This window comes from Anas platyrhynchos, chromosome 1 (assembly GCF_047663525.1).
Source record: "Anas platyrhynchos isolate ZD024472 breed Pekin duck chromosome 1, IASCAAS_PekinDuck_T2T, whole genome shotgun sequence".
In the NCBI taxonomy this organism is placed as follows: Eukaryota; Metazoa; Chordata; class Aves; order Anseriformes; family Anatidae; genus Anas; species Anas platyrhynchos.
In genome coordinates, this window is record NC_092587.1 from 86,520,827 (window position 1) to 86,548,653 (window position 27,827).

Consider the following 27,827-nt stretch of genomic DNA (forward strand, 5'->3'; position numbering starts at 1 on the left):
GATCTCACTGGGCTGGGTGACTCACAAGGAGGATAATGCCATCAGAGAGCGCCTGACTCAACCCTGCTGTAGAAGGGTGAAAAAGATCCAAATATATCCAATTTCTGTTCATGCCATGACAGCTTATTGATATTCTTAACCAAATACCCATCAGATAGCCACTGAAGCCAACCTCTTATTCCCACTGTTACGCTACAACCCTTTCATGAGCATACCAGTCTAGCTCTGGAGTAGGTTTTGGCTCCGTGTTTTGCCAGAGGCATCCCAGCTGACCTTGGGTAAGCCATGAAGAGGGACACGAATGTTGTGAAATTTTAGAAGTTGAATGCTTCACTCATGGTTCATCACCATTTCTTACCTCACGAAGTCATCTAGATACTTAGGATGGATTTAATTTTATTTTTTTTTAATGTGGGAGTGGGGGAATGACAACAAGACCCTTTAGCTCACCCTCTATTCCTTCCCCTTGCTGGATATCTAGAGGGCAGCGTGTTCCTTGAGAGGTGAGTTTAAGTTCTTATTGGTAACAGAGCTAAGGAAGGCTTTGAAACAGGGTCTGTTCTGTCCTAGATTATGGCTTTGGGAAGGGCTGCTGTGTTGGAGACAATGTTCTCTGTAACTCTTTTTCTGAGAAAAAGAGGAGGAAGGAAAAAGGGATGCATTAAGGCACTTGGAAGCAGGCTTTGTATAAGACCTAGAAGAAGAGGCAAAGAGGGAATATCTTACATATAAATTCAGCCAGAGCGTGACTGTGAAGGATGTTCTGAAAGCCTGCCAGTTCTAAGTGGTTATACGCATGCTTAATTGCGGAAATATAGGTGCCTCAATAATGTATGAGCATGAAGATTACCAACAAAATTGTCTGAGGTGCCTCCCAGGTTTTGAGCAGGAGCCAGGTGGAGGTTCGACGAGTGCCAGTAGCACAGCACCTACGTGTTCAAGGTCTGTTTAAGGATCTGGCAATTAGCTCTCGAGCAATGACAGATTAGCTCTGCCCTGCCTGCTGGAGATGTTGTGAGGATCAGTTCCCAAAGGACAGTACGCAAGTGCTGGGACACCAGACGGAGATGGCGTTATGAGCACCTATGGAAATGAGACCAAGTTGGCTCCTTGGGGGTGTCTGCAAAGGTGAGAGGGGAATTTGATCTTTCTGAGGGGAAAAAGGCAGAAATCCCATTAGCTCTTGGCAGCAGGTTTTTGCCAGCCTGAGTACAGCCCACGAGTTCACACGGTGAAGAAGGGAACATCGTTCGTGGTGTGACTGGAGGCTGAGAAGCAGGAATTTGACCCCAAAATACGTGCGGTCCCAGATGGAGAGACATGGGTGCTTCTGCTAGGACACAGGTGAGGAGCAGGATGAGGAACACCGCTGTCAGAAGTGCAGCAGGAGAAGCTGTAGCCTGGCAGCAGCGAAGCTCTTAGCCTTTGCTTTTCACTCAAGCCTGAAAAGCTGGAAAGGTCAAGGCAAATTCTGGACTTCTCAGCATTACGGAGAAGGCTGTGTTCCTGGTGTCTTGGGGTTTTTACGCTTTTTGCATGTCTCTCTTCCTCTCTTTTTTTGCTTGTGCACGATTTTTTGCAGCATATTGGGAATTGGGGGAAGGGGGAGCTCTAACGTTAGGAAAAAATAGCTAGTGCCCCTCATGCCTACGTGGCTCGCGCACATGCTTCCTGCATTTGACAGCAAAATCAATTAATCATTAGGAATCTCCTCCTGGTATCAGCACTGAAACATTTCTACCCTGCAGAAGACAGAAAGAGTATAGAAAAAGGCAGAAAGTAAAAGAAACATTTTCCCTCTAAATTTCCTCTCCCTCTCCTGTTTCCCTTTCCTTTCACATAGCTGCACGCTCACACCTGCAGATGTTGACACAGCGGTCTGGCTAGCCAGAGCTGCCAGTCAGAGCAAACACTGTGGGAAGGCAGTAAATATCACTCCGAGGAATAAATGCCCCCCCTCAGTCCCATTTGGGAGGGATGCGTGTTGTAGATCTCGTCTGTACCCGCTTGCTTTCTGTTCTCTGTGGAGTGGGAGCGTCCCCACAGGGATCCCCTTGAATTTCCAAAGGGATGCATGCCCCTTTCTGCCCCCTGCTTCTCGCAGGGAAGGAGAGGCTGCAGAAAGCTGTCCCTGAATATTTGACCATGAGGTTTTCTCCTGATGGAGAGTGTTAGTTCCCTCTTTATCTTCTGGGATACTTTGTCCCCTGTGCCAGTGTTTGCTTCTGATTTAATGTAGTGCCGAGAATGAGCTGTATTCCCAGGCTGCTGCGTGAAAAGAAGTACAAATATGTCATCTCTGCTAGCTGAAATCTTCAAGGTGAGAGAAGGGATCAAGCATAAAGCAGGAGAAACTCACTTGAAGGTGACCTGGTGGTTGTGGGGCTTTCGTTTTGTTTGCAGAGAAACCGTGCGGGTGTCTGCGCGTGCTGCTGTACAGAGAGCAACGCCACTGCAGGACGGAAAAATGCCATTGATGGTACTTTGATCCTGTAAGTCACTAACACAGCTCCAGTACAGGCTGATGTTAGTCGAACGTGATTCCCCTGAGCTGACCACCCTGCTTTTCTTGATGGAAAGGTGCATGGTCTGCAATCGCTTCCCACTGCAGCCAGGGCCCATTTCATGCAACTTCTGCTCCTACAAGGAGGAAGGGGGTTCCCTCCCTGGCATCCTCAGCAGGCACTGGTTTCCTGTTTCCTCTTAGAAGAACGTGAAATCATGTGGAGAGACAGTGTTGAGATTAAATAAGGAACGATGAGGTTATGAAGGTGATATGAGGCTTTGCAGCACAGAGCGATGTGCCTTTGCTCGGCAGGCAAAACACAGTTTGGGAGGATAAAAGGTACAAGGGAGCACAGCTCGTCTCCTATTTTCCCTTCCTTCAACACCCTCAACATCCTTAGTACCACAACTGCTGTTAGTTCACTATAATACCTAAATAAAAATTCCAGTTAGCCCCCATCTTTGGAAGACTTCTTAAGTTGATAACCCCCTTTTCTTCTAAAATAAACCGTGATACCCCAACCCCAACTTTTAGCAGAGATGTGTGCTGATACGAGCATTAAAATTCTATGGCCATACCTGCAGGCTGTTTGAATTGGAAATTATTTGCTTTCTCTAATCCTCAAAATAAGCCAAATAAACCCAAACCGCCTCACTGCAAAGGTGACTCTCACTTTCTCGTCTGTTTGGAGTGGGCTGTGTGGATCCTGAATATTTCTCCATGACTGAAAGGAAATAAAACCCGTCCCTCTGTGGCTGCGGCTCTGAACGGGGTTGGCTTGTTCTGGCAGGTGCGCTATCTTTAGGAGCTGTGTGAGGAAAAGCCTGTGGCCGGAAACACCACAGGGAATTAAGAAAGATGAAGCACAATCCTCCTCCTGACTCGGGGAAGGATATTAGTCAAGTTAGGGGAACTTTTTCCCCCTCTGTTCAAGCCTCACTGGCAGGCACACTGCACAAACAAGCTTATCGGGGCTGGTTTTTCGCTCTGCAGCTGGGGATGGTGCTAACAAAGCAGCTAGTGGCTGGCTCCCTGGCTTAGGAGTCAACTGTTCCCTGACCTCCGTGTATAATTTAAGAGCAGCCTGAGGGGATACTAGCCTAGGAGATCCCTTAAATCCCACCATCTGGCCAGGGCCCCAGGCCCCTGGTGACAAAGGAGCTGAGCCAAAGAGCACTCGTGTTGCAGCTGCACCCCGGCTCCCCTCCCGTGCTCCCCTAACCCCGAGGGCTGCGGTGGGAATCCGGTGCCATCGGATCCCACCCCACACCAGCTGGAAGCATCCCTACAGCGGAGGGCTCCTCCCTCCGAGGACATTTGGCAGCTCTTTGCCCTGCCAGCCAGGCCTAATTCCCTCATCTGGTAGGAGCTTTAGATACAGGAGAGAGAGAGAGAGAGAGGATGGATATTATTCCAGATGACTTTTTCAAGTCAATGCCACGATGAAAATACTGTTTTTGTTCTTAAACTATTTCCTGCTTTATGTTTTTTGCTGCTGCTGTTATATATGGTTGTCTCCCGAGAAATCATCTCTATTTGAATTTCAGGAAAGATTATTTTTTATTTTCTTTAAGTCCAGAGTGTACATGTTTATAAATCAGTGAAGACAGAGCTAGATCTCAGTTCTGCTTGGTCCTCTGTAAAAACTGTGTGCTCTGATTTAATACAGGAGCTGTCTGTCACCGACAATGGATGGCTCTACCTAACAGAACTGTTGACGCACAGAAGTTATTTCCATCGCATCTACAAGCTTAAAGAATGTGTTTTGCCGATGCGATTAATTTGAAACAAACCCCGTGTATCCTCTAGGAAAAAAAAAAAAAATTAGGACACAGCAAATCCAGGCAGAAGAAGGGCAGCTAATCCTCTTCCCCTGTCAGAGTGAACGCGGAGCAGAATAGTTGAGAGGTGACCACTGGGACTGCTCCACCTGCGGAATCACAAAGCCCTGGTACAAATCCAGGGCAACTCCTGTGGCATGATTATAGTGCCTGTGCAGGTGGCAGGACCCCTTTATGCAGGGTGCCGTGCACGTGGTGTATAGGTCTCGAAGACCTTCAGGACTGTTTCTCAATTAAAGCTTAACTGCACTGATTTATTATTATCAGTTTTACCCCCCTCTGGGGAGGGGACAAAGAGGATAAGGAGTGTTGGGATTTAGCACGTGAGGATGCTTGGCAGCAGGTTTAGGCAGTGGTAAGGCCAACGTTATGTTTTATTAAATACCTGCTTGCAGTTTAGTCAAGAAACCTGCCAGCCAGCGTGCGGTGTCCAAATAGACACGTGGGAGCTCTCTGGACCGCCAGCGCTGATCTCCAGCGCTTGGACAAACAAGAAGGCCTTACTCTAGGTGTTGGTCAAAGCAGGCACCACATTTTTGTTCTTCTGAGAGCCAGCCAGCAGCGTGCAGCCCATGCACGATGGCAGCACAATCAGGCAGCATCTGTAATGCCTTGTGACAACTGAATATCAAAGGTTTCCATACCAATGTGTTTACTATTAGGTTTCCTTCTTCGTGCTCCCACCTATCTTGGCTTCTCCCCAGAGCTGGAGTGGGAGGACGCTGTCAATTATTTTATTTGTGCTCTGTCCGCAGCCTGAACCTCTGCCCATTATTCTAGGGAAGACAGCTGTTTTTGTTGCAATGAATGGCTGGAAACAAGTTAACAATGCCGACACTTAAATTGACATAATTAGGCTTCAGAGTCAATACCCACAGAGACCTGTGAGAGGAGCTGGTATTTATCATAGCTGTTGTTTTAGTTCTTTCGCAATGGAATAAGATAGAGCTGCATTGGGGTATAATAAAAAAATAAAATGAAATTACAAACCATTTTTTCTGTAACCACGAGGATTATCACTGTGGTAAATGGAGAGCTGAAGAGTCCTGTAGTCTCTGAGTGCTGCTGGATGATGTACTCCAGTGCATTGTTAGTTGCTTGTATAGCCTGAGCCTTATTTCTCTTGCTTACTGAAATGTTTTCCACGATATCTCTTGGTTTAATTGTTGCGTGTTTTGACGTATAGCCCACTTGACTTTGCTTTGTTCACCCTTCTTCTCTATTTCAAATCCTCTTGCGACTCTTTCCCTTCGTTCCACATCCTAGCTTGTCGTGACGTGAAATTTTAGGTCCAGGAAGGCAGCTCTACACCTTCCGTGAAATCTGTAGCTGTGCCCTTTGTGCCTTCCTCTGTTCGTAGAGTGTGCACACATAACGTGGTGCTGTGCTATTCCCTGTGCACGTAGCCGGTTATTGAGTGGTAACATTGCTTAGAATGCAAAAACCTAGAGCAATAAAATGAGTTGTCATAAAGGAAAAAGGGAATTTTTAAAATTAACTCAAAAATTTCTTTTTTCCCTTACCTGGAAACAGCTCTGAGCAGCTTAGTATGATCAGAGGTGTTTGCGTGTTTTTTTTGTTGTTCCTGGGCAACAATTGTATGGGTCGGAAGACCGAGCTGTCTCCCTCCGTTTGTGTAATGAGGCCACTGGAGGTAGAAGTTGACTCAGGCTGAAATGCACATGGAAGACACTGAAATGCTCCTAAAACAGACGTGCAATTACAGCACTTCACATTTCCCTGGAACGCCGGCTTTGCGCTATTAGTTTCCTGACAAGGAAGTTTGTTTAACGTTTGATTTATTTTATTTCTTGGTGTATCTGAACTGCTGGAGCCAGGGTGTAGTATATTCAGAAGCAATAGAGTTTTTATAGGAACCTGTGCCTTTCAAGCTGGCATTTGCCCTTTTGCAAGCAAAGAAAAAAAACGCTGAAGTCTTTACAATGACTGGTGAATCCCCAAGTCAGCCACAGAAGTCTGAAGGCCTGTAGCACAAGACACATCGTAGGTCCAGGCTCTCCTCCAGGACCATTGTTTGAAAATAATGAAAAAGGCTTCAGCTGCAGAAGTCTGAGGAAAATAAAATAAATCATTCCTCTTTGAAGGTAAAGGATACCAGAGGATATTTGTGTCGGGAGCTACCCTAAAGTGAAGAGCTGGGGGTAAGATTTGGCTTTGCCTCTTCCTATACTTCCAGGTTGCTTGGATCTGAACCCTTGTGGTTGGCTTTGGTTCCTCCAAAAAGCTGTAACACTTCTCTCTTTCCTCTGTTTTCCTTAGAAAAAAAAAAAAAAAGGTAGAATAAAAAGTCAGTGAGTGAGGAGGAGAAAAGCAGCAAGGGAAGGACAGAAATGCAGCATTCAGCTTCAGGAAGTCTGCTGTGGACCACGGTGGTCCCTGTTGCCTTAGGGAGGCTGCCCAGATCCCAGAGAATCACAGAACCATTAAGGTTGGAAAACACCTTCAAGATCAGCTTGCAATTTCCTCTTTAGAGGAGTGCTTTCATGGAGTTCCTCCTCTGAGCCCCAGTACCCAATTTCCATGGGCTTCCTTCCCTTCCACCACCATTTGGCACATGCCTGGTGAACTGTCAGGGTAGCCTACGTGGATCCTCTACACCATGCTGACCACTAATGTCTCCGTGCTCAAAATGAGGACTTTCAGTCCAAAATGGTGTTTCTGGTAGACTAAAGAAGTCAAAAAGAAAGAGAAGAAAAGGGAAGGGCTTCATGATGGAGCACAGCATGTTTATTTTGAGTTTTTAACGTGAGAAATGATTCCAACCTCTCGCAAATTAGTAAACCCAATTCATAGACAAAAGGGGTTGGCTGGCTTTCAAAGAAAAAGAAGAGAGACCATTCACTGTTGCTTACTAGTGAAGACAAAGAATATTTTAAACCTCTGTCCGGCCAGTTCCATGTGGGTAGATCTGTTTTTGCCTGTCCAATATTAAAAATAAATAAAAACTCATGGTTTCATGGTGGCCTGGCTGGGAGGAGCTGTTCAGATTTGATACAGACCAAACACTGAGCAAAGCTTTGATCTGTGAGATTAAAAAGCATGTTTTTCTCCCTGTCATACTCTACATCTGAGCTTCAGAGACTTGTTAGCTTCCCAACTTGTGACATGAAGTTAGGGTATCCTATTTAGGAGGCTGGTCTCTGCAATTGTAACAATGGCAGTCATCCTGCAGTCGGTCTGCTGGTCTCTCTTCATTCCTGAACCATCTAAGGTGAGATTTTAAGCCTGGCTGTATGTGATAGATATCCCCTATGCTGTCGTCTTGTGGGGAGGGAATGTGCTCTTCTAGATAAATCTGTGGGTCTGAGTGTCGTGGGTGACTGAACTAGGCCTTACAGGGGCGCCTGGCCTCCTGTGCTAATGGCTGCTCAGGGACACTGCTGGAGGGCTCACCAAGGTACTTGAATTACCTGCTAAATATCTGTATTCAGCCTCTCTGCAATTGTGAAGTGAGCTGAAATGATAGGCCTCCCATTCCTCTATGCTACAATTGAGGTACGAGTTTTGAGCTCTTGGATGAGATGATTGCACTGAGAAAACCAGCTGGCTGGAAGCTGAATGTGAGCGAGGGACCAGACCAAAGTACTCCGAAAATCACAGCTACCTCTGCTCGTTTAGGACTGAAAAACACCTTGTTGTCATTAGCCTCTCCAGCCTGTCAGTTTGAAAAGTGCCTCTGTAGAGCTCGGTTTTTATGTATTAGCATTTGGGAAGAAAGCCTTATGCAGCAGCTGGGAGATTGGTGAGAAAACATCCCCTGACCTGGTCATCCTTATGTGATCTTTCACCTCTTCTCGCCTGCGTTGTGGCACTGCTCTATAACAGCATAGGAAATGATCATATGCTTTTTACCACATAAAAAAAAAAATGTTTCCTTTACTGTGTTCTGATTTATTCTCCAATACATATTTTATTCTGATTTATTCTCCCTGCCCCCAGCCCCAAATCAGATTTGCTTTTCCTGCACAATGTCAAGTCACCGTCAAGGTTTCGATATTTGTCCTGAAAGCTGACCCCAGTTTTCTAGGCCACTGCCAGAAGGTCAAAGTGAAAGGCACGTCTAACCTCGCTGCTTCTCAGACAAGGCAGAGCTTTCTCTTGGGGGTAGGCGACGGTTTGTCTCTTTCTTTTAGTCCATGGGACCAATGGCCACCCCAAATCTCCCAAGTTCCTATTCCAAGTGTAACATCCACATTTTAAAAAAAAAAAAAAAAAAAAAAAAAAAAAAAACTCATCCTTCCCCATTAAATGTGCAGCAGTTGATCCAGGGGAACAAATGAGGAGAAAAAATGATCCATGGCAGATGTTAGTCACATCATTACCCCACCACTGCAAGTTGCTTTGATTTTTGTGGTGAAGAGGTGGTGAAGAGCTAGCGTAGAATACTTTTCAACTAAAGCATATCTACATTTTAGGTATTGACTGCTTGTGAACCACGCAGTGTATGCCTCAGACTTGGAGAGTAAGCAGTTTCTTGATACAGAAGTCAAAATGCCAGCTCAAAAAAACACAAACAAAAAAAACAACAACCAAGTATATTAAACTAGTTATGTCAGGGTTGCTTTGAACTTCATGCTATGTTTAAGAATGTAGAGTGCTTTTCAGTTTCAAACTCCTTCACAAACATTTTGAAATTAATTTTTAATGGCTGTGAAAGATGAGTGACTATTACCCTCGCTTTATACTTGAAGAAGACTAGAATCGATGCGACTTGCTGAAAGTGATGGGGGAGTGGGTAAGCCTTCTGTCTGGACTACTTGGACTGGCATTTTTTTTATATGTTTTATTTTAAATCTTAACTAGCACATAGGTGAGTTGGATGAAAAGCAATCTTTATTGGCTGCCAAGAGCACGGTTTTGTTAGTCTGACAGCACCTAACCTCTCACAGAGGCTGTACAAATGGGATCCATGCTACCGATGCTCTCTGAAGAAGGGCCTGGGAGGACTGTCTGCCAAAAACACTAGTGCTGGCGTTCTGCTCAGTGTTATCCTTGGCTTCATTTCACTGTTTATGAATGGAGGGGGGGGGAAGTTGTCATCTCAAAAAAAAATCAGATATTAAGAATTGTTAATGGCTAATGCTCAGGCAGACAGCAGAGGAGACCTCTTAATTCCAAGGAAACCTGTAATGGGACACTGCCATATGTTTAGAGCATATGGACAGCTGAAATGAAATGCTTCTGGAGGGAGGGCACTCGGAGGCATTACACCTTGCATGGCAGCATTTGAGACCAAAACGGTAAAAAAAAATCATGGTGGGGGTGGGTCAGCCCTACCTGCTCTGCAGACATGTTAATGAGGCAAGTGGAGAGCTAATGGACTACTGATTAAGCATGTTTTAGACATCCATTTAACTAAAGGAAATATTATTGTGCCGTGCTTACCCGGGAGGTCAGAGATTTCACAGTTTAAAGCTGCAAGAAGCATCCCTGAGGGTTATTAAGCCACAACCTCTCAGATCTCCAAGGAACGAGCATTCAGCAGTGCACCATTAGCCTGTGAGATCACACGGTCTTGTTACCCTCCCTTCCCTCAATTTTTGTTGCATTCACCTGCTGGGTCTTGTCTTAAATTAGGCTGCGAGCTCTTCCTGGCTTTCTTTGTATTTGCATAGAGACTAGCACAATGGGGCCCTGATACTGAATGAGGCTTTTGGATCTCGCTGTAATACCAATATATGAGTAATGAATAGCTAATAATAATAATAATAATACTGTCTGCTTTGTTATGAGCTTCTTTTTTTTTTTCCCTGCTCTTATCCGTGAGTTACCTCACCCTCGGTGGCTTGAGCCCACGATATCTTCTCCTATTTTGCTGTTGTAAATTGTAGTGTCTCCAGTCCAGCAAGAAGACGGACGCTGACGTCCTGCAGGAGGACGAGGGCATGTGACAGGTAGCATAGATGTTCAGTCAGGTCAAATAACAGCCTTATACTTTGGGGCTTAAGCTGCCTCCCAGCTGTCTTCACCAATGTTTCAGTGCTGTCTCTCCTGTGGTTTATTCTGATTCTTGTGACCTTTTCCAGCTCTGTTTCTTGCTTCGCAGTTAGAAAAGGAGGATGCCAAGGGCAGCTGTATGCAGAAGCCCATCCTGTAAACAGGGCTGCCTTCTCTAAGGGGAAATTCTCTCTACTCAGAAGAGATTTCTCTAGGGTTAGACCACCCTTCCCTCAGAGGGAATAGACTGGGAAAGCAAGGAGGGCAGTCTGTAAAAGGAAACCCAAATCTCTACCACAGCTGTATATGACAGAATAAAAATATTAAGAGAAAGAATGAGGTGTGTTCTTTCTCTTAATATTTTGTGAGCTGCCATGGACTAGCACTGACTACATCTCTCCTTAAGTGCTTGGTCGCTTCTAATGGCTTGCCTGTTCCAGCACTGTCTTGATTACCGAACCCTTTCAATTTGTAGGGAGAGATTTTTTTTTTTATTTTTTTTGGTAGTGCTAAGGTGGATACTTATCCTGCACTCCTACGTGGTTGTGCACACCTCCCCTTTGAGTTACCAATTATTTTTGGATTTCTGTCTTGCCTATTCAGTTTTCCTCTTCCTTTCTTCTCTGCAAAGGCAACCCATTCTTACTGAGTGGGTATGGCTAATGAAAGGTTGCTCTTTGCTTGGGCTCATAATTCCCAGACAACTGAAAATGAGGATGCAGCGGAGTCCTTACAGGAAATCTTACTGGCAAGGCCAGCTCTATAATGGACTCTCTCTAACCCCTCTCACTCCTCGCACCCTACCCTTGCACCATTTTCTGATGTCACCCTGTTACCACACTGCTGCTTCAGGGCCGAAGAGCACCCCGGCATTCCCTTAGTTATTCCTCAGAGTTGAAAGAAAGGGACTGCTGCCAAAAGCAAAGTCTCTCCTCTCCCCATTTATGTGTACATCAGCTGTAGAGCAGACTCCATAACCAGGAGTCTGCCTGTCTGTCTGAAGGGGGTATAACAGAAGGGTGCGTCTTTCCTACTCTAGTTTTTGGTTGGAAGGAGACTCTGAGAGGGGTATGGAAAGGGAAGGAGATAACCCCCAGGAAAGTCAAACTATCTATTTATTTAGTTATGTGTTTTGGGTTGCGTTTTGCATTAATCGCTGCCACACACAGAAGCCCTGTAATTTATTATTGGTGATAAGTGTGGACAGTAGCTATTATTTTTGCTCTCTGTTCTAAAACGTGGCAAGCAGGGACACTTAGATTTATGGAACATGCATTATTCAAATCTCAGGGCCCGATGGCTCAGCATGAGCAACCCCAGCTATTTCCAGAACCTTTTGGTCGTTCCTCCTTTATTCCTCCTTGTTTTTCCCTTTCCTTACTTTTTTCTTTTTTCTTTTTTTTTTTCTGTTTTATTGGGCTGCATGAGGACAAGTGGAATTTTTTCATGCCAGGGTAGCTTCAGTGAAACCACGCCAGTGACAGAAGCAGTCCTGCAGGGACTTCACAGGCTAATGCAGCAGGGGCCTGATGCATGCCCTGTAATGCTGAGTCAGAGGAAAAGGCAGTTTGCGTTTGGATAGGTACCTGGCTGCTGGAAATTTAGGCAAGTAGCGTCCTGGGTCAGCTGTCTGTATTTAGCTTTTAACATCTGATCTCCTCTGGAACTGTGGTAGGGCTGGAGCAGAAGCTGTATGTATGCCTGGGCTGGCACTCGAGGCATTAAAGCTACTTCACCTCTCACCTTTGGCTGTGAACTGCCTCTAAAAATGCCTGAAATCACTTTCACGTCTGCAGTCATTACATTAACAGGTGGATATCATGCAAGCAGAGGATCTAGGCGTCTCTCTCCTCTTCTGTGGGTGTTAAGCTGCAGGGTACAAATTGCAGGAGTTGAAAGGGTTCCCCTGACAGCAGTTCCCTCTAGCCTGTGCATGGATTTGGGCTAGTTTCTCCGTCCAGCTGCTTGCGACTGCTGCTTAATGAACAGCCAAGAATTTCACAGGAGGGCAGAGGAATCCGTTTCTAGGAAGCTCCTGCTTACATGCAGTTAGCAGCAAAAGAAAAAAGAAAAAAAAAAATCAGGTGTGGAGCAATGGGACAGCTAGTAAATTCTGAGGAGCCTTCAGACCAGGCGATAAAACCTGATGGTGGTAGCAAAGCTGAAAATGAAGTCTTTATCACTGAAGAATAATGTACAGGGGCCTGAGCAGGATCGCATCGTGGAAAGACAAGAGCAGTCAAGGAGTAATGCTAAAAGCAAGAACAAAATTTCAGCAAAATGAAACGCTGAGTGACTGGATAAAGTGATTTGATACCACCTGAAGTGGTCCAAATAACACCTACTCTACGTGTGTACTGCCGAAGTGCTACAAGCCTCCGAGTGTGAGCACTCCTGTGCCATCGCGGGTATGTCTGTGCTGGAATGCTGCCCTTCTGTGCAGGCAAGGAAATAACCTGTACAAGTATAACCTTATATTTTATCAATATAGGTACATCTGCTCTGGGCTTGTAGGATAAAACCACTGCATTTCTGCACATATTACGCTTGTCTGGAGTTTCATACTGCCTTTTAAAAACACTACTGGAAATAAATCATCAGGAACGTATGAAGCAGGACATCGCAGAGAACCAGGGAAGAGAACCAAGCTCTGGGGATCTGAAAACTGGAGCGTGAGGGTTTATTTCCCCTGCATTAGTTCACGTAGGTTTTTTCCCCTCTCTTATTAAATTGTAGAGAGGGGAAGCAGGGGGACCTAGTTATACTCTCAAAAATATATGTGAATATCAATACGCAACTTTACCCAATGTGTCTGAATCAGCCTGTCTGTTCTGGTGTTCTTGTTATTTCCATACTAAATCACACTAGAAGAAAACTCTTTTCTTGCTATTGAGACTGCTAGGATCTACTCCCAGGGCAAAAAGTATCATAAAAAAAAGAAAAAAAAAAAGGCAAAATTGGGGAGAAAAAACAAGATAAATGTACAACAGACTAAATGACAATTTTGAACCAATGTGGATTGGGAAAAATCAATGTAATACCATAAGTTCTGTCTTTCTGTGTGGAAAAATGAAGTAGGGTCCCAGACAAGCGTTCTGCGTAGATTTGTGTTGGCTCTATCAAAATACCAGTTCTGATAGAACCTTTAGTGAGACAGATTTCAGCTCTCGAAGTCATAAGCATGTTAACTGTTTCTCAGCCTCTGAAATAGCGTGGCCAGGATAAACTCCGTTGTGGTTTTGAGTTTGTGGGAAAGAACTGAAACCTGTAGTAATTCAGACTTGGACCAAAGTTAGAAATCCTGATTCTGAGAGCTGCTGAACTTCGACGTGTCATCTGGAAGAGAACTTTGTGCCTGGTGCCTCCCTATAATAGGATTACTCTGAATTATCCAAACTGAAATTGAACACACACAGCAGCGTCGCATGGACTGGAGAAAACAGGTTATCAGGCTCAAGCAAATGTTGTTTGTAGCAGCTAATTTCTTGAATGCACAATAAGGAGCGCTGGCTCCCATTTTAAGGCACTGTGGATTTTAGTTCTGAAACTGAAAATTGCATTTGGTTGGAATATTTTCTCTAGGAAAAACAAACAAACATCACTTTTTTAAATATAATATAAAAATGAGCCACAAATCAGAATGGAAATGCAAGAGCAAACTGCCGATGGAAAATTAATTTCTGGGAAAATTTCGGGGGAAATTGAGCATGATACAGTCCAAAGCTTTGATGAGATTGACACATACCTGCAGAACATTTTGATTTCCACAAACTGGCATTCTTACAACGTTTTGCAAGAGAGATTTTTCCAACCGGTGTTGCTTATTGTGGCTCAGTCATTATGAATGACTTGAATAGACCAAGTCTGTTGTCCTCCCAGGAGAATAGCTTGAAGAGTGACATGATACAAGACTTCAAGTAAGTAGATTATTAAAAACTCAGATGATAGTTTTAAGAGTCTAAAGGGAAAAGTAAGGATATTGAAATCCTTAGAATGCTTTGTATATTATTTATAGTGTTAGGGTAATGCCTAGAGGTGAAATACAGTTCCTGTCCCAAATTCTGTGTATTTAAAATAGAGAAAGCTTGAAAGTCGGTTGTCAGCCTGCTAGCAAGTATCTGCAGGGTATTTTGTCTGGCTCTGAATAGAGGTAAAAAATGAACTGCAGGAAACTGTGGATACAAATGAAGTGGCAAGGGGTAGTCTTTAAGAACGGACTAGCCAGAACGCCCACAAATTTTAAATGGGATCAAAATCTGGAACCAAATCATGCAAGTCATGCTTGTATGAAAAGAGGAGGAGAAAGGCAAGACTATCGAGGGCAATCATACACAAAGTGCATCAGCAATGCCAATAGCATGTGCCAGAGGTTTCTGGCAATGTGTGTAAAGGAGACATTAATGGAACTATCAGGAAATAATAATTAGCGAAGTGTATAAAGACAATGTATTATTTATAACGCGGCTCTTCTCTGAAAAGTGTAGTTGTTGGTAGGTCCCAATAGGCATCCGCAGGGGTTGAATGTGATCCTTCGGGGAAGGATGCATTTTCCAGCAGTATCTGGGAGACCTACAGCTGCCCTGTAGCATGTGGTGAGAGGCACTTTCCTTGAAAGCACAGCCCAGATTCTTAGGCATGTGTTAATTATATTAAACATCTCGCTCGCAAACGCAGCTGCTGTACTCCCCAAATCTGTTCCTACCCCTGTACGACGTCTATCCCTCCCCAGCCCCACTCCAAAGTTAGGACTTGACTCCAATAGCTTCCCTTTCTCTGCGTTTCTGATCTCTAAATGCTATAGCTGCTGTCTTCTTTTCGAGCTATGAGTGATGTTGGTACAGAAAGGTTTCTATTATCTCTTCACTGCACCTCTCTTTCTTATCAGATCTCTGAAGACATCACTAACCTGAATTCCAACCTAATCCAGAAGTCCCCCTTTTTGACAGGGTTCTTCAGCGGGCTACTCCAAGGAAGGGTTTGTACCCAGGAAGTCTTGGTAGGGTCTAGCAGTCAGCGTGCAAGGGCTTTGGGGCTCTACTACTCCCTTAGTCATTATGAACTATTTTCATTTATCTCTGCCTATTCATCCCCTTTTAAAAAGGGTATAAAAATGAAGTGTAAGCTTACCTAGAGCAGGAGTTGGCATGCTGAGAGTTTTAAAGAAGGTATGCTGGCAGATGTGGAAGGAAGGACGGTCATGATGGACGCTGAATCAAAAAATCATAGAATCATTCGGGTTGGAAAAGACCTCTAAGATCATCAAGTCCAACCATTAACCCATCACTGTGAAGTCTACCACTAAACCATGTCCCTAACCACCACATCTACATGTCCTTTAAATACTTCCAGGGATGGTGACTCAACCACTTCCCAGGGCAGCCTGTTCCAATGCTTCACAACCCTTTCAGTGAAGAAATTTCTTCTAATATCTAACCTAAACCTCCCATGGCACAACTTGAGGCTATTTCCTCATCCTGTTGTTTGTTGCTTGGGAGAACAGACTGACCCCCACCTCACTATGGCCTCCTTTGAGGTAGTTGTAGAGAGTGATAAGGTCTCCCCTGAGCCTCCTTTTCTCTAGGATAAATAACCCCAGTTCCCTCTACCACTCCTCCTAAAACTTGTTCTCTAGCAGAATGGTTATTATATTAAGGTTCTCTCAGAATCCCTCTCTGATTCCTCTAGGGATTTTCTTGTTTTCATCCTAAACTGTGAATAGTAGAGTTCCAATCTAGTGCATTTACAATTTTGCAAGCACCGTTGCCAAACATCCTCTATTTCAGACAAATGTTATAGCCCTTCCTGTACTGATAACTTTCTAGAAATTGTCAGAAAGAAGGGGATGAGCAATCTTACTTAGTAATCTGCCAATTCTTTATTTATTTATTTAGAGTGCTTGCACTTACCCAGGCTATTTTCGATTGTTGTAGCAGGATGAATGAGCTTCTCTAGAATGAAGGATAGAGGATCAGGTGCCTCTGTAACCCGTGTGACTTGTACAGGAATAACTCCAGCACATGTAATAGAAGCATCTTAATGGGCAGACTGCATGATTTCTGCATTACACCCCCACTTGCTGCCTCCTTGACTGTGTTTTGCCACCCATATATTCCATACAGAAGTTCTCCACAGAAGAGCAGTAATTGTTTCAGGTTTTAAATGTATCAGTTCACTTTCAGGGTTCTGATTTTGCTATTAAAAGGTATGATAGTGGTATATATCTGTGCATCTGCAGGGAGCTGGTTTGGTGCCATGATGTGATCTTGAAAGTTGTATCGTAACTGTTATGGGGCTTAGTGTCTAAGGAAACAGATCAGGGCTTCTTAGAAGCACAGTGGGAGATCTACCATACGTGCCTGGGTCAAACATATGGCAAAAGTGGCAGATACCACTGTGTAATTCTTAGCTAAAGAGTTTCACAGAGCATACCTTGTATTTCCAAGCTATTCACATTAGATGGGCTCCTGAGAGAAATTGTGAGACAAAAGAGATTGAAGAACCTACGCAAGGTGGATACCAACCAGCAGCAGTTTATCTCTCTTTACCGAAAGCAGCACCATAACTGCTATTCTGATCTTTGTAAGCAATCAGCGTGTGGAATAAAGCCTCTGGCTGGAGCTAAGCTTGAGCAAGGAGGCCGCTGTGCCACCAGGGACCCTGCTCCCACGGTATTGCTTTGGAGTTTGCTTGGGCTCTTCTGCTGCACTCGAGGAAAACACTTTGCTTCATTGTCACGGGCAAAACAGTTTTCAGTTGGGGAGTTTGACTTTAATTTATTGCCAGTTAAAGTAGTATATGAGTCAGTAATTAAAAGTCTGGGAAACATAGAAGGAAAACAGTGAAACAAAGATGAGGGAAGTCCTAGTCCCCTTCCAACAGCACACCTTGTTTTGGCCACAGGTTGCATACACCCGGTCCCTGCTGGTCCTTTGGATGGGGCAGTACAGGAGGCTGGGTCAGTACATGATGGTTTCTTGCTGCCACTCCTGATTTCTTTCTCTTTTTTTCCCCTTCTTCCTCCTCATGCATTTCCTCTGCTCTGGTACTGGTTCTCCACAGGCCCAGTCCCTTGGGGCTGTCCCTGCCCCAGCATGTGTCCCCATAGCCACAGTCTCCTCAGAGGCCTTTATTTCTCTTTTATCTTACATATTTGAATATTTTCATTTCCAGTGTCATTATCAAAACCAGTATGGACAGCTCAGGTACTTGTCTTTGCTCTGCAAAACCTAGACTAGGACTAGTGGGGTGGTCCTATGGCATCTGAGGATCCCCTCAGCTCTTGCCCTGGGGTTTGTTGGAGAGGAACGTGGACTGCCCTCTGCTGCTTTGCGAGCTCAGGAGGGGCTGAAGGAAAGAAGAGGATCAGAAAAGTCAAGACAGTTGGTGTATCTGACATTGGGTGAGAAGATCTCCCCTTGAAGGTGTCCCAGGACCTGCCTGAATAACGAGGCCTGTCAGAGGTAGGCAGATAAAGACCGAGTGCCTGATAGTGACAGCAACGGTGTTTTATCACGGGTAGAAATATTCTACGAGGGGGCTGATAGCATAGCCAGGGATCACGTCTGACCTGCCAAACACCAACATCTCCCCTTCACAGTAGTTCCTGTGGACAGCACAGGACAGAGGAGCAAAGTGCTTTGGCCTTGCCAGCAGAGCACAGCTTGGGGCTGGGTTCCCCTTCCTGACAGCAGGAGCAGCCAGCAGCACCTCTGGGGCTCCTTTCTGGAGTCAGCTGGACTTAAAAACAGAGCTGGGAGAAGATGTCTTCGTACAGTGCGATTGAGAGCTCGCGTTGGAGGTAATGCTGCAGTGAGGAATTACTTTTTGTCACCGTTGTTTAAAAACAAGGAACCTTTTCTGGTGCTCTGCCCTTTTCACAGTCTGTATGTGTTTGTCAGCCTCGGTTGAGCTTTTAGAGAAGAGTTTTGCACCAGCGTGAGTATCACAGTGGGAACAAGAAGAAGTTGGACGTGCTTGAGTGTCTTGTCAGGTACAGGGTGTTTGCTGTCAGTGCCACAAGGAGCGTGCAGCTTGGGATCGCTGGGTGCCTCATCTTTCTTTGGGAAGGCCCGGCACTGGGAGACCACTGCGAGTGACATGTCAGCTCTGAGAGCCATCAGGGCAGCCCTTGGGGCCTTGCGACTAGAAGAGCAGCTGGTGGTGGAGGTGGAGATAAAAATACACTGCAAGGCTGTCACACAGGAGGGAATACCAGGCATTACACAAGTCCTGGTGTTGATAGAGCAGCTACCTGAAAGTGTAGAGGGATACAGCCATCCAAAACCTATGTACTCTTCTTTTTCTGTCATATTATGCATGTACCAAATATACGTTTAAGATTTGCTGGAGTTTGTCTTTCAACCATATTCTCCCATTTCTATGCAGTGCATTCATTTTAGAGACTTCTTTGCAGTTTAAACCTCTGTGAAACATAGCCTCTGTTTGTTGCTCAGAAATCCCTTAATCATGGATGCTGCTTTCCTGCAGTAAATGTGGCCTGTACACACTCCAGGATGTGGTGTATCTGGCAGATCCAGAAACACCTTTGAGCTAAACACATGTAGAGTTCTAAAATTTCTTGTCCATGATCACTGTGTCTTCTAACACCATAGTGAGAGATGCCTCACTGGGCTCTGAGTGACTATTTCACAGATCCCATCCCAACACAGTAGCGTTGCAATGCCACTGGTATTGCTGCTGAAGATCAGGTCCTTGCACTAGCAGTGTTGAGGGAAATGATTTCAGTGTCTCTGTGACTTCCAGCCAACCATTACTACTATAGAAATAACATATGTGTTCATCACCGGAATGCTTCTTTCCGTCACCATTCAGGCAGGGCTCAAAGGTGACAGAAAAAGCAGATTGTCCTTTAGCTTAATAGGTTGCCCTGCAGTTTTCTGATGCAGAGATCCTTGGCTTAATTTATTGCTGGAATGGATTGCTTCCAAATAAGGATAATCCTCCTCATGCTGTTTCTTCACTTGGTTACCTTCATGTTCTTTTCACTGGCAACATCAGCCTCTGCAATTCTGGTTTATTCTTGCCAGGAGACTCTTATTCATTTGCTGTGTTTATTGTAGTTATGGCCCTAAACCTGCTCTCTTCGGTAGCTTAAAACTTTCCAAGACAATTGCTTTGGGCCCTTGAACTTTTTGCTCGTGTTTTCAACCCAAAAATGAGTTCCAGAAGAAGAATCTGTTTGGCTGTGTTGGTAGACAGGATTTTAAAGTCAGGTCTTTTTTTTTTCCCCTTTTCCTCTGGCTAAGCACATCGAAATTAATGACTTTGTGCTAGGTCAACTCCTGCTTGCATAAGGGAGAGAAAGTGCCAGGAGTTTGCTATCATGAAATTCCTACAGGAAAGCTGCATACAATGCAAAGGCATCTCTCACAGCTGCTCTTTAATAAAATGAGATGTTTGATCTGGCTTAATGAATCTCCTTGGCCCTTGAGGCTGGACCCTGGCTTTCACGAGGGTGCCTTGAAAGAGTAAGAATGCTTCCAAAAGAGATGATTGGGTTTTACCTTCAAAATATCAAGTGCTCTGAGATCTGAAGTGGCTTTGGCACACGCTACTCCCTCCTGTCCCACTGCTGCACTCCTCTGTACTCACATGACTGCGGAGAAGCAGATACTAGAGATGAGAGAGGTAGAACTTGCATTTCAATACATTTGATCCCATAGTCTAGCGCAATCTGATTTTGATCCTCATTTCCTGCAAAGACAAAAGAAATAGCGTATGATTGTCTCTTCCCCTCTCCCATTTGTGGAGCGTTGATGTTCCTTCTTCCTCTTTTTCTCTCTCTTTTTTTTGGGGGAGTGGGTTTGGGAGGAAGGTGAGAACAGGGAGATGGCAGGGAAGGAGTCATTTTTGCAACATGCAGATTCAGATGAACATGCAGAAGTCAAATAGTACTTCTCCAGGCAATCTTTTTCCATGATCACAACATCATAGCCAAGGATTCTCACCAGCAGTCCATAACTTTTTCTTGTAGCATTAGGAAAGAGCACAGTAACTTCATTTTAGCCCTGTGCAAATGTAATTATGAGCAGAAATTCATTTATGCTGGTAATTTCCAACAAGAAGCTCCTCTTCCAAATAGAGGCTGAGAAGAGAGCATGAGAGTGCATTTAAGACAGGGAGGTAACTCGCTGTCTAACCTCGAGAAAAGCTCGTATTCAAATACCTCACGCTGTAACAGACCCTCACTTTCCTCTGCAAGGGGCCTGAGATAAGGCTGCTCTGTGAACCTCAGATGAATGAATTTCTCAGCTCCCACACGTGATCCGCATCTCAGCCAGAAAGTTGCATCAGCTGAGCTATTTGGTGCTGCGCTAATTACTGGGTATCGACCAGGGGGCAGATGTTTTTGCATAGCCGACCTCAGCTGATGTTCTGCTGGGCAGCAGCTGCATTAACGTGACAGTCGTCTCCTCTGCTTTAAAGTCAGCAGAGGATATTATCCTGTCTCAGACCTGCACTTTGTTTCTTGGAGTACTCTAAGGGAAAGATGGGGACTGCTTGAAATGTGAAGCTGTGCTTTTCCTGCCTGGTCTTTGGACCAAATGGTTTTAAAATCTGAATATTGCCCTGCCACCAAGAGACAGCGCAAGGTTGCCACAGGTCCTGGGTAGGAAAGCCCTGAGGAGTGGGAAGTTGGCTACTCACCTGTAGTGCAAAACAACTTCATTGGTAGGCAGGAGACTTCAGTCTCTGTGACTTTCAACGTCTTCCACAGCATCAAACTGATATTTCAAAGAGATTAAGAACTGAAGGGAACATATGATATCCATTTAAAGCCAAGACTTCAGATTTAATGAAGGCTGTATCAGAATGAGATATGATTCAGATATCAAATTACATTTGTTTAGCCCAACACAGCTTAATAAATCACAGCAACATTTAATAAATATTTATCTTCTTTTAATCACCAGTTAGTGCTTTTTCTGATCTCCCCATTCCCTTAATGGCTCACTACTGTATTTATTAAATGTGATTTCCATTTCTCAAATAATCAATACATCTTTTTATTTTTTTGTAATTTGGGCAGCTTTACTGAACTTTTGCGAGATTTAATTAAGATTAAGGCTTAATCTTTAATTTCAATATATAAATTACCCCGTGTTCGCAATTAAGTCATTATTTGGTAACCTCATTTGGTACGAAGTCTTGACTGGAAATGTGGCGAGCTCAACAGCAGTTACAGTACAAATGTTAATGAACTTCAGGGGAATCTCAGGATCGGAGGAGGAACTTGGCTGCAATTCCATCTCTGTAGCTGGTGTGGGTACGTAATTAATAATGTGGAATGGGCAATAAGGACGGCAGGCTCGGAGAGGCTGACAGAGCCACTCTTTGCATGGGTGTCTGGTGCAGCAGCAGAAGTCAGGGGGAGGTCAGTTGGAAAACATCAGCCCGTGCAAATGATAACGCTTGTAAATGATGACTCAGCCGCCAGCGCAGCATGTGGCACGCAGGGAGGCTGTGCCTAGGTGCCAGTCCTGCAGAATATTTCCCATACCACACGTCCACTCCTGCTAGAGCCACATCAGAGCCCCAGTTTCATCCACAGCTGGTTATCAGAAGGGAGACCCCACATATAGTCCAGGTACTGCTGGTGGCAATGACACCTTGCTGTCCTCAAGACCTTGACTGCCACCTAAACTCCTGGGAGGTGACGCTGTGCAGCTATTCTGTACTATCTTCTTCGTCATCATTGGCTCCCAAACTTAAAATAATAATCTGTAAAGCTCAATAGGTGATTGTCAAGGATTAAATTAAAGATTAAACTGAATCTTACTTAAATTTCAGGGCATGTGCATTCCTTTGCTTGTCCAAAGCATGCCATGGCTCTCACCGCCTACTTGCCTGGCTGTCCTTCCCATGGAAAAAAAAAAAAAATTTTTTTTTTGTTAGTATCTTGTCACAGCTTGGTCATACAATTGGTTCTTTTGGGGAGTGGTCCCATGTTCTACCACACACATAGAGCTCATGTCCTTGAAGAGACTGTAGCAGGTAGTTCAAGTCAGATGTGCTTTTGTTGGCCCAGGAGCTTATATCGTTTATTGACTTTAGCCTTCCCTTCCCAGCACTGGAAAGCTTGGTTTAAGTCCTTGCCTGGGGTCTTCTGCTATGTGCAGAAAATTTTAGCTGGTTTACCTATAGAGTCACAAATATAATCACTAAAAAATCCATAAGGATGCATTTAATATTTATGAAGTTAATGCACTGGTCTTTGAATATTCCATGCTTCCATACCATCTGTCACATCTCAGTGTAATAGTCTCTGAATTTTGTATGACTCCAGAACTTCACATCTGCCGTGGTCCCATCTAGAAATCTGCCTAAAAGGGTCAAAGTGCCCCTTTTCCCTCTCCCACATCTAGCATAAACCCCATGAGTAGAATAAAGGCAGGGGTGTCGCTTTTGCCTAAAATGTTGTAGACTTGATTCTGAATTTTTACTTGACACCTGGACAAACTTCTAATCCTTGTAAAATTATCTATCCCTTAAATACTGCCTAACAGTTTTTTAACTGGGCTTTAACTCTGACAGCCTTTTCTTGACATACTTTCTTGATGTTCCCATCTCTAGCCGTGTGAATGTTGCCAGGTAAAATACATACTCCGATGCTTCTTTTTATAGACTTGAGAAGTACAGCCATTTTATGTCTCATTTGGGAAACAGCCACTGCTGTAAATTAGTGAAGGACGATCTCCTCTCTCTGCTTCCATCAGCGTGACTATTGCAGTGTATCTCTTCACTTAAGCCTACTTCAGTCGTGGCTCTCTTTTCGGGACCATTTTCCCTTCACAAACACTGTTGAAAGTGAAGGAGATTATCTGAGGAACATGATTGTTTCTTTTTGTTGGGTGGTTACAGCCATTTGCCTTTATCTCTTGGGTTGGAAACGGGTTGAGGATAGCAGACAGACACAGAGATGCGTTGTGGTGTTGGCTGCACGAGGTGCTTCTGATGAACCACATCACAGACTGGCTGTTCCACCACAATGCCACAAGTGCCCCTACTGCAGAGACATGAGAAAGGAGCAGGATTTGGTTCTTCTTTCTCCTACAAATCCTCTGGTTGAAATTGTTTGCAGTTGCAAGGGGCTGGACTTGGTCAGCAGGTCCTTTATAGACCAGAAGTGGTTTAGATGGAATAAGACACTGCTTTCTAGCATAGTCAACAAGAGTACAATCTGCAGAAGAAAAGAAAAAGTGTAGTTATATCATATTCAACAGATAAGGTGCGTTTTTCCAAGATACAGGGCAATGCTTGTGTTCATTATCCTAAAAGAGTTCTTTTTAGGTTGCTTATTATTGACTCCCACCTTTTGTCTGCCTTGAGACTCCTTGGTGTCTTCTAGAGAGCTTGAAAGGCCCTTGGGCTGTCTGCAAGCAGCAAGCTTTTGTCTTGCTTTGTGGTAGGGTTTGGCATCTGTGGGTCAGCTCAGGTTGGCTGCACGGTGAAGCAAAGATGTGAGGAAAGCTGTGTGTGCTCTTGGGCAGCTTTGGGGGAGGTGTTGTCCACCAAACAGCTCGAAGAGAATCTGGAAGGGTCAGGAGGAGGAGATGGATGCCTAAATGGGGGGAAACATTAAAAGCAATTAAAGTCTAGAAGGAGTAGTTCATCAAGAGCGAAGCAGGTGAGGTCCCGGCTGGCCAGCCAGCTGCCCGCATCTATCACTGCTCAGCACCTGCAGGCAGACGTTTTGTTGTGCATATCCTGCAGCTACCAGCGCTGCGAGAGGATGCCTGGGGAGGAGGAGAAACAGAACTGCAGGCACTCGAAGGGAATTTTGCATTGGCACAGGGAAAGATCACAGCTTCTGGCAAAGCTGAAAAATGAGGTGGGAACACCAGGGGCTGGGCACTGGGAAGAGATTTCTTCCCCTGTAGATCACTAGGAGAGGAAAAGAGGCACACAGCGGTGCTGCTGGAGTGTTGTCCTTCTCTTTCCCTCCCCTGCCTCTGGTTGAGGATGGAATAGCCCTTGCCTTCTGCATCTTGTAAGGATGATTGCTGCTATGCTATGCCAGCTGCATGGCTGCCAGCCTCTTCTAATTTGGATGTAATGTATGGCAAAGCCATAAAGTCATTTCATTGCACAGATCTTGTCAGAGACCACGTTCAGAAGCTCGGAGCAAGGGCCAGAAACTGCTCTAGCTCCACAGCAGCAGTTACCCCGTCGGTAATTTTGGCAGGGAGTTTCCATAATTGAGCACAGGTGCCAATTCCTTTAATGAAGCTGCAGATTCTCTGAAGGAACCCCCGTAACTCGCCCCCAGCTACTGTTTCCCCGGGAGGAGGGGTGGGCAGTTTTGATAGACAGGTTGAATTCGCAGCAGAGCATGCAAGGACATCTGGGGAAAGAAGAGGGGACTGTGCAGCTGCCTGTAGCTGAGGAGGAAAAGGCATCTTGGCACAGCAGACTTGGATGCCTTGGGCTGACAGGTACCGTGTGAGTTGTGCCTCTCGAAGGCAAAACAGCTGGGTGCCTTCCGAGCACACCGGATCCACAGGCATCGCTTTCCTGGGTGCACTGCTCTTGTTCTGCTTCCTTCTTGTTAGTTTTACAGCCTCAGCAGGAGATCTGATTGTGAGGTAGGGCCTCAGAGAGGGAAGGGTTGGGTTGGGCGTGCTGGTTGTGTAAGAGAGAGGTTTGCAGCCAAGCCTGTGCCTGCCTGCAAGGAATTGGATGTGAATTAGCCAGGATTTCATTGTGGTAAGGCTCTACTAGTGGCAAAGCCCTGCTCACACGTGTGCAATGGCTTAAAATAGTTTTTTTGCTGTATTTTGTGCCGCCTTCTGTTCCCACAACTGTGAGTCTCCCCCACTTAGGCTGAAGGGGAAACTGCTGAGCTTGGAGGAGGTAGCTCAGCCTGTGTGCTCTCACCTGGGCTGAATCACTAGAACACAACATATACTCTCCACATCAGAGAAAGTTCATCCCAGCCATCAAGGTCCTCAAATCTGTGAGCCTTTTGCCAGACGGTAGCACAGCCATGCTCTCCAGGTGCAATTGCCACGTTAAATGCAAAGGGGTGTAGCCTCATCTCCATTACAAACTCTGGGACAGGGAAATCCTTTTTTATTCAGCTCCTTCAGTTGCTTTTGAATAGCCCCTAGCAGAAGAGGACCTGGCCCACAACCACAGGGCCCGAGAGCTGCTGTGATCCATCTGCTGAGAGGCTGACAGTGATACATAAACCAAGAAAACCCCTCCAAAATCAGTGGAGTCCTTCCCACTCTAACGAGATGCAGGCCAAGGTGAGAACAGGGATCAAAGTTGTGCTGTGGTTCTGGACTTACTTCTTCTGCTCATGCCTCAGTTTCTCTAGCTGTGAATCTGTTGATTACACACTTTGCTTCCTTACGTGGAGTATTTCAGGTTTCTGTATTGTCTGCAAAGGTGGTTGTAATCCCCAGATATTGTGGGAGTGGAAAGGATTATCATCATTATTTCTGACAGGCAGCTGTAATTTATCTTTGCTTACCAGACCCCTATGGTAGTTTTATTCTGAAATGAGTAAAGGTTATTTCAGCACGGGACTCGTGAGCTTATTTGTTGTTGAGCCTGGTAATAAATTGGCCCCAGACAGTGTTGCCTGAGCTGTGTGAACAGAGGAAAATTTTATGATTCGTAATTTAATTTGTGTTTTCTATTTCTCACTATTTGTATTCTCTCAAAGTCTGAAAGCACTTCTTCACCGTTTGTTCTGGACACTTCCTGTTTGATGAATGCTGATTACTTCCTTTTTTCCTCTTCCTGAGATTTTTTTCTTTATTATTATTGTTATTTTATAAAGTACAAAACGACGACTTAATTAAGTCAGTCTGTCTCTTGAAAGTAAAGGGTTTTTTAGTTATTTTAAGCTCCCTCCGCTGGAGGCTTCTGCAACAGCATTGGAGAATGAAGCAACCTCAGGAAAATGCGATTTAACTTTATGCTGTGCGTTTCTGTAGGGAGCGTGACAGTTCCTCCTTTGTCTGTGTCCAGCATTTTCTTTCAGGGGATCTTAGGGCGTTTGACATATGGTAATGTTTTAACCCTTACAAGAGACCTTTGGGAAGCAACCGGAGTGCTTTCAGGGCCAAATAGGTGATGCAGTCAAAAAGCAACCTTAAGGACCGTGCTGAGGAATGGGATGGGAGGAGAAGGAGGGATGTGGGATTGTGCTGAGAGCTGCAGGGTTCTGAATGGGTAGTGAATGTAGTAGCAGAAAGGGAGGTGATGTTGACCAAAGTGAGAAAACCAGGAAAGGAATCAAGTAAAAGGCTCGCAGGACTGCCAGGAATAAAGTTTATAGAGTGAAAACTCTCAGAATTCATCCCACCACCTCTCCTTTTAGGTGTCACCACACGCTCTTCCATCCCATGCCTTTTGCTCAGAACCACTTCCAGAAATGCTGGTGCCTGCTCACCACAATCCAGCCACCCTCAGAAACCCTCTGCTTGGAGCATTGCCTGCAGTAAATCCACATCATCCTGGCCCTCCTCACCTTATCCTGGGGAGCTCTCCCTTATCAGGAGGCGCCGTGCATGTGCTTACTTTGCAAAGGTGGGGATGACAGTGCAGAGAGAAAGCTGTTTGCAGGGGTGGTTTTTCTTCATTTTTTGCGTGCAGCTCTTTAATAGCCGTGTAATAAACCAGTATTGATGAAAGAGGCCATTTACCATCAACTTATTTGGTTTTCTGCAATGAGCTAATGTTTAATTAATGTGCAATAACTTTTGCAACCAAATGTATCCCTTTAGATTTACTATAGGGGACAGTCTGAACATCAACTTAAGCGGCCAATGACTGCAAATGTATTTATTAAGGTTTAAACATGTGTAAATGAGTTTGTGTCTATTTGCAGAGCTGTTAAACTACAGTAAATATGTTCTTTGTCAATTGGTGGTTAATTAACATCCATTAGTTCTCCATTAAGAGCACAGTTTGGTGTCTGAATTTCCTTGCTTAGCACTAACTTTGAATTAGGGCCCTATTTTTTCTTCCTTCCACTCAACAGAGTTTTCAAAAGCCGCTTTCTCCGTAGGGCTGGAGCGCTAGGAGCAAGAAGATGTGCCAGTTCTTGCACCTTGCAAGGCAGCAGGTTCGCAAGGGGACAAGTGGCATTTCATTGCTCACCCTTCCTATGTCTGAACTTAGCAGCTTCTCACGGCTCTGCCTCCCAAATTTTGGTAGCCGCCGTAAGCTGGGGAGCAAGCTCAGCTGTTTAATGCCTGCGTATCTCTGAGGGGTTTAGGAGATGTTAATGCAAAAGCTGCTAACGCCTGGGTGCAGGGTGCACGCTGGGCAGATGGGGTGCTGTCCTCCTGCAGAGGGGGTATTTGGGGTTGGCATTGCTGAGCCAAGGCTTTTAGGGGCCGAGGGGACTAGGTGCAGAGCATCCCCTCTCTCTTGGCCGCTATGCCAGCAAACAACCACAAGGTGACACTGTCCCAGTACATTATTTATGTTTTGACAGAGGAATGCAGATTGTTATTACGTTTAGTATGAAAGACTGCTGTGTG

At 44.9% G+C, this 27,827-nt stretch overlaps 1 protein-coding gene and 1 long non-coding RNA gene across 5 annotated transcripts in view; one reads left to right on the forward strand and one right to left on the reverse strand.

Moving 5' to 3' along the window:
• The window catches only part of LSAMP (limbic system associated membrane protein), an 876,454-nt gene that overhangs the window by 567,493 nt on the left and 281,134 nt on the right, over positions 1–27,827 (forward strand). For 2 of the 4 annotated variants that reach the window (XM_027463033.3, XM_038181652.2), the window contains exon 1: positions 24,644–24,761. The exons of the other annotated variants lie outside the window; for them this stretch is intronic. In XM_027463033.3, the coding sequence (XP_027318834.2) occupies positions 24,659–24,761 (103 nt within the window). In that variant the 5' untranslated portion in view covers positions 24,644–24,658. Of the gene's footprint in view, positions 1–24,643; positions 24,762–27,827 lie in introns of those variants that run through there. 4 annotated transcript variants of the gene reach the window in all.
• Positions 21,094–24,737, reverse strand: LOC119717408 (uncharacterized). The gene is made up of 2 exons (XR_005266877.2): positions 23,639–24,737; positions 21,094–23,506 (listed from the first exon to the last, which is right to left on the reverse strand). It is a non-coding gene; the product is annotated as an uncharacterized lncRNA (long non-coding RNA).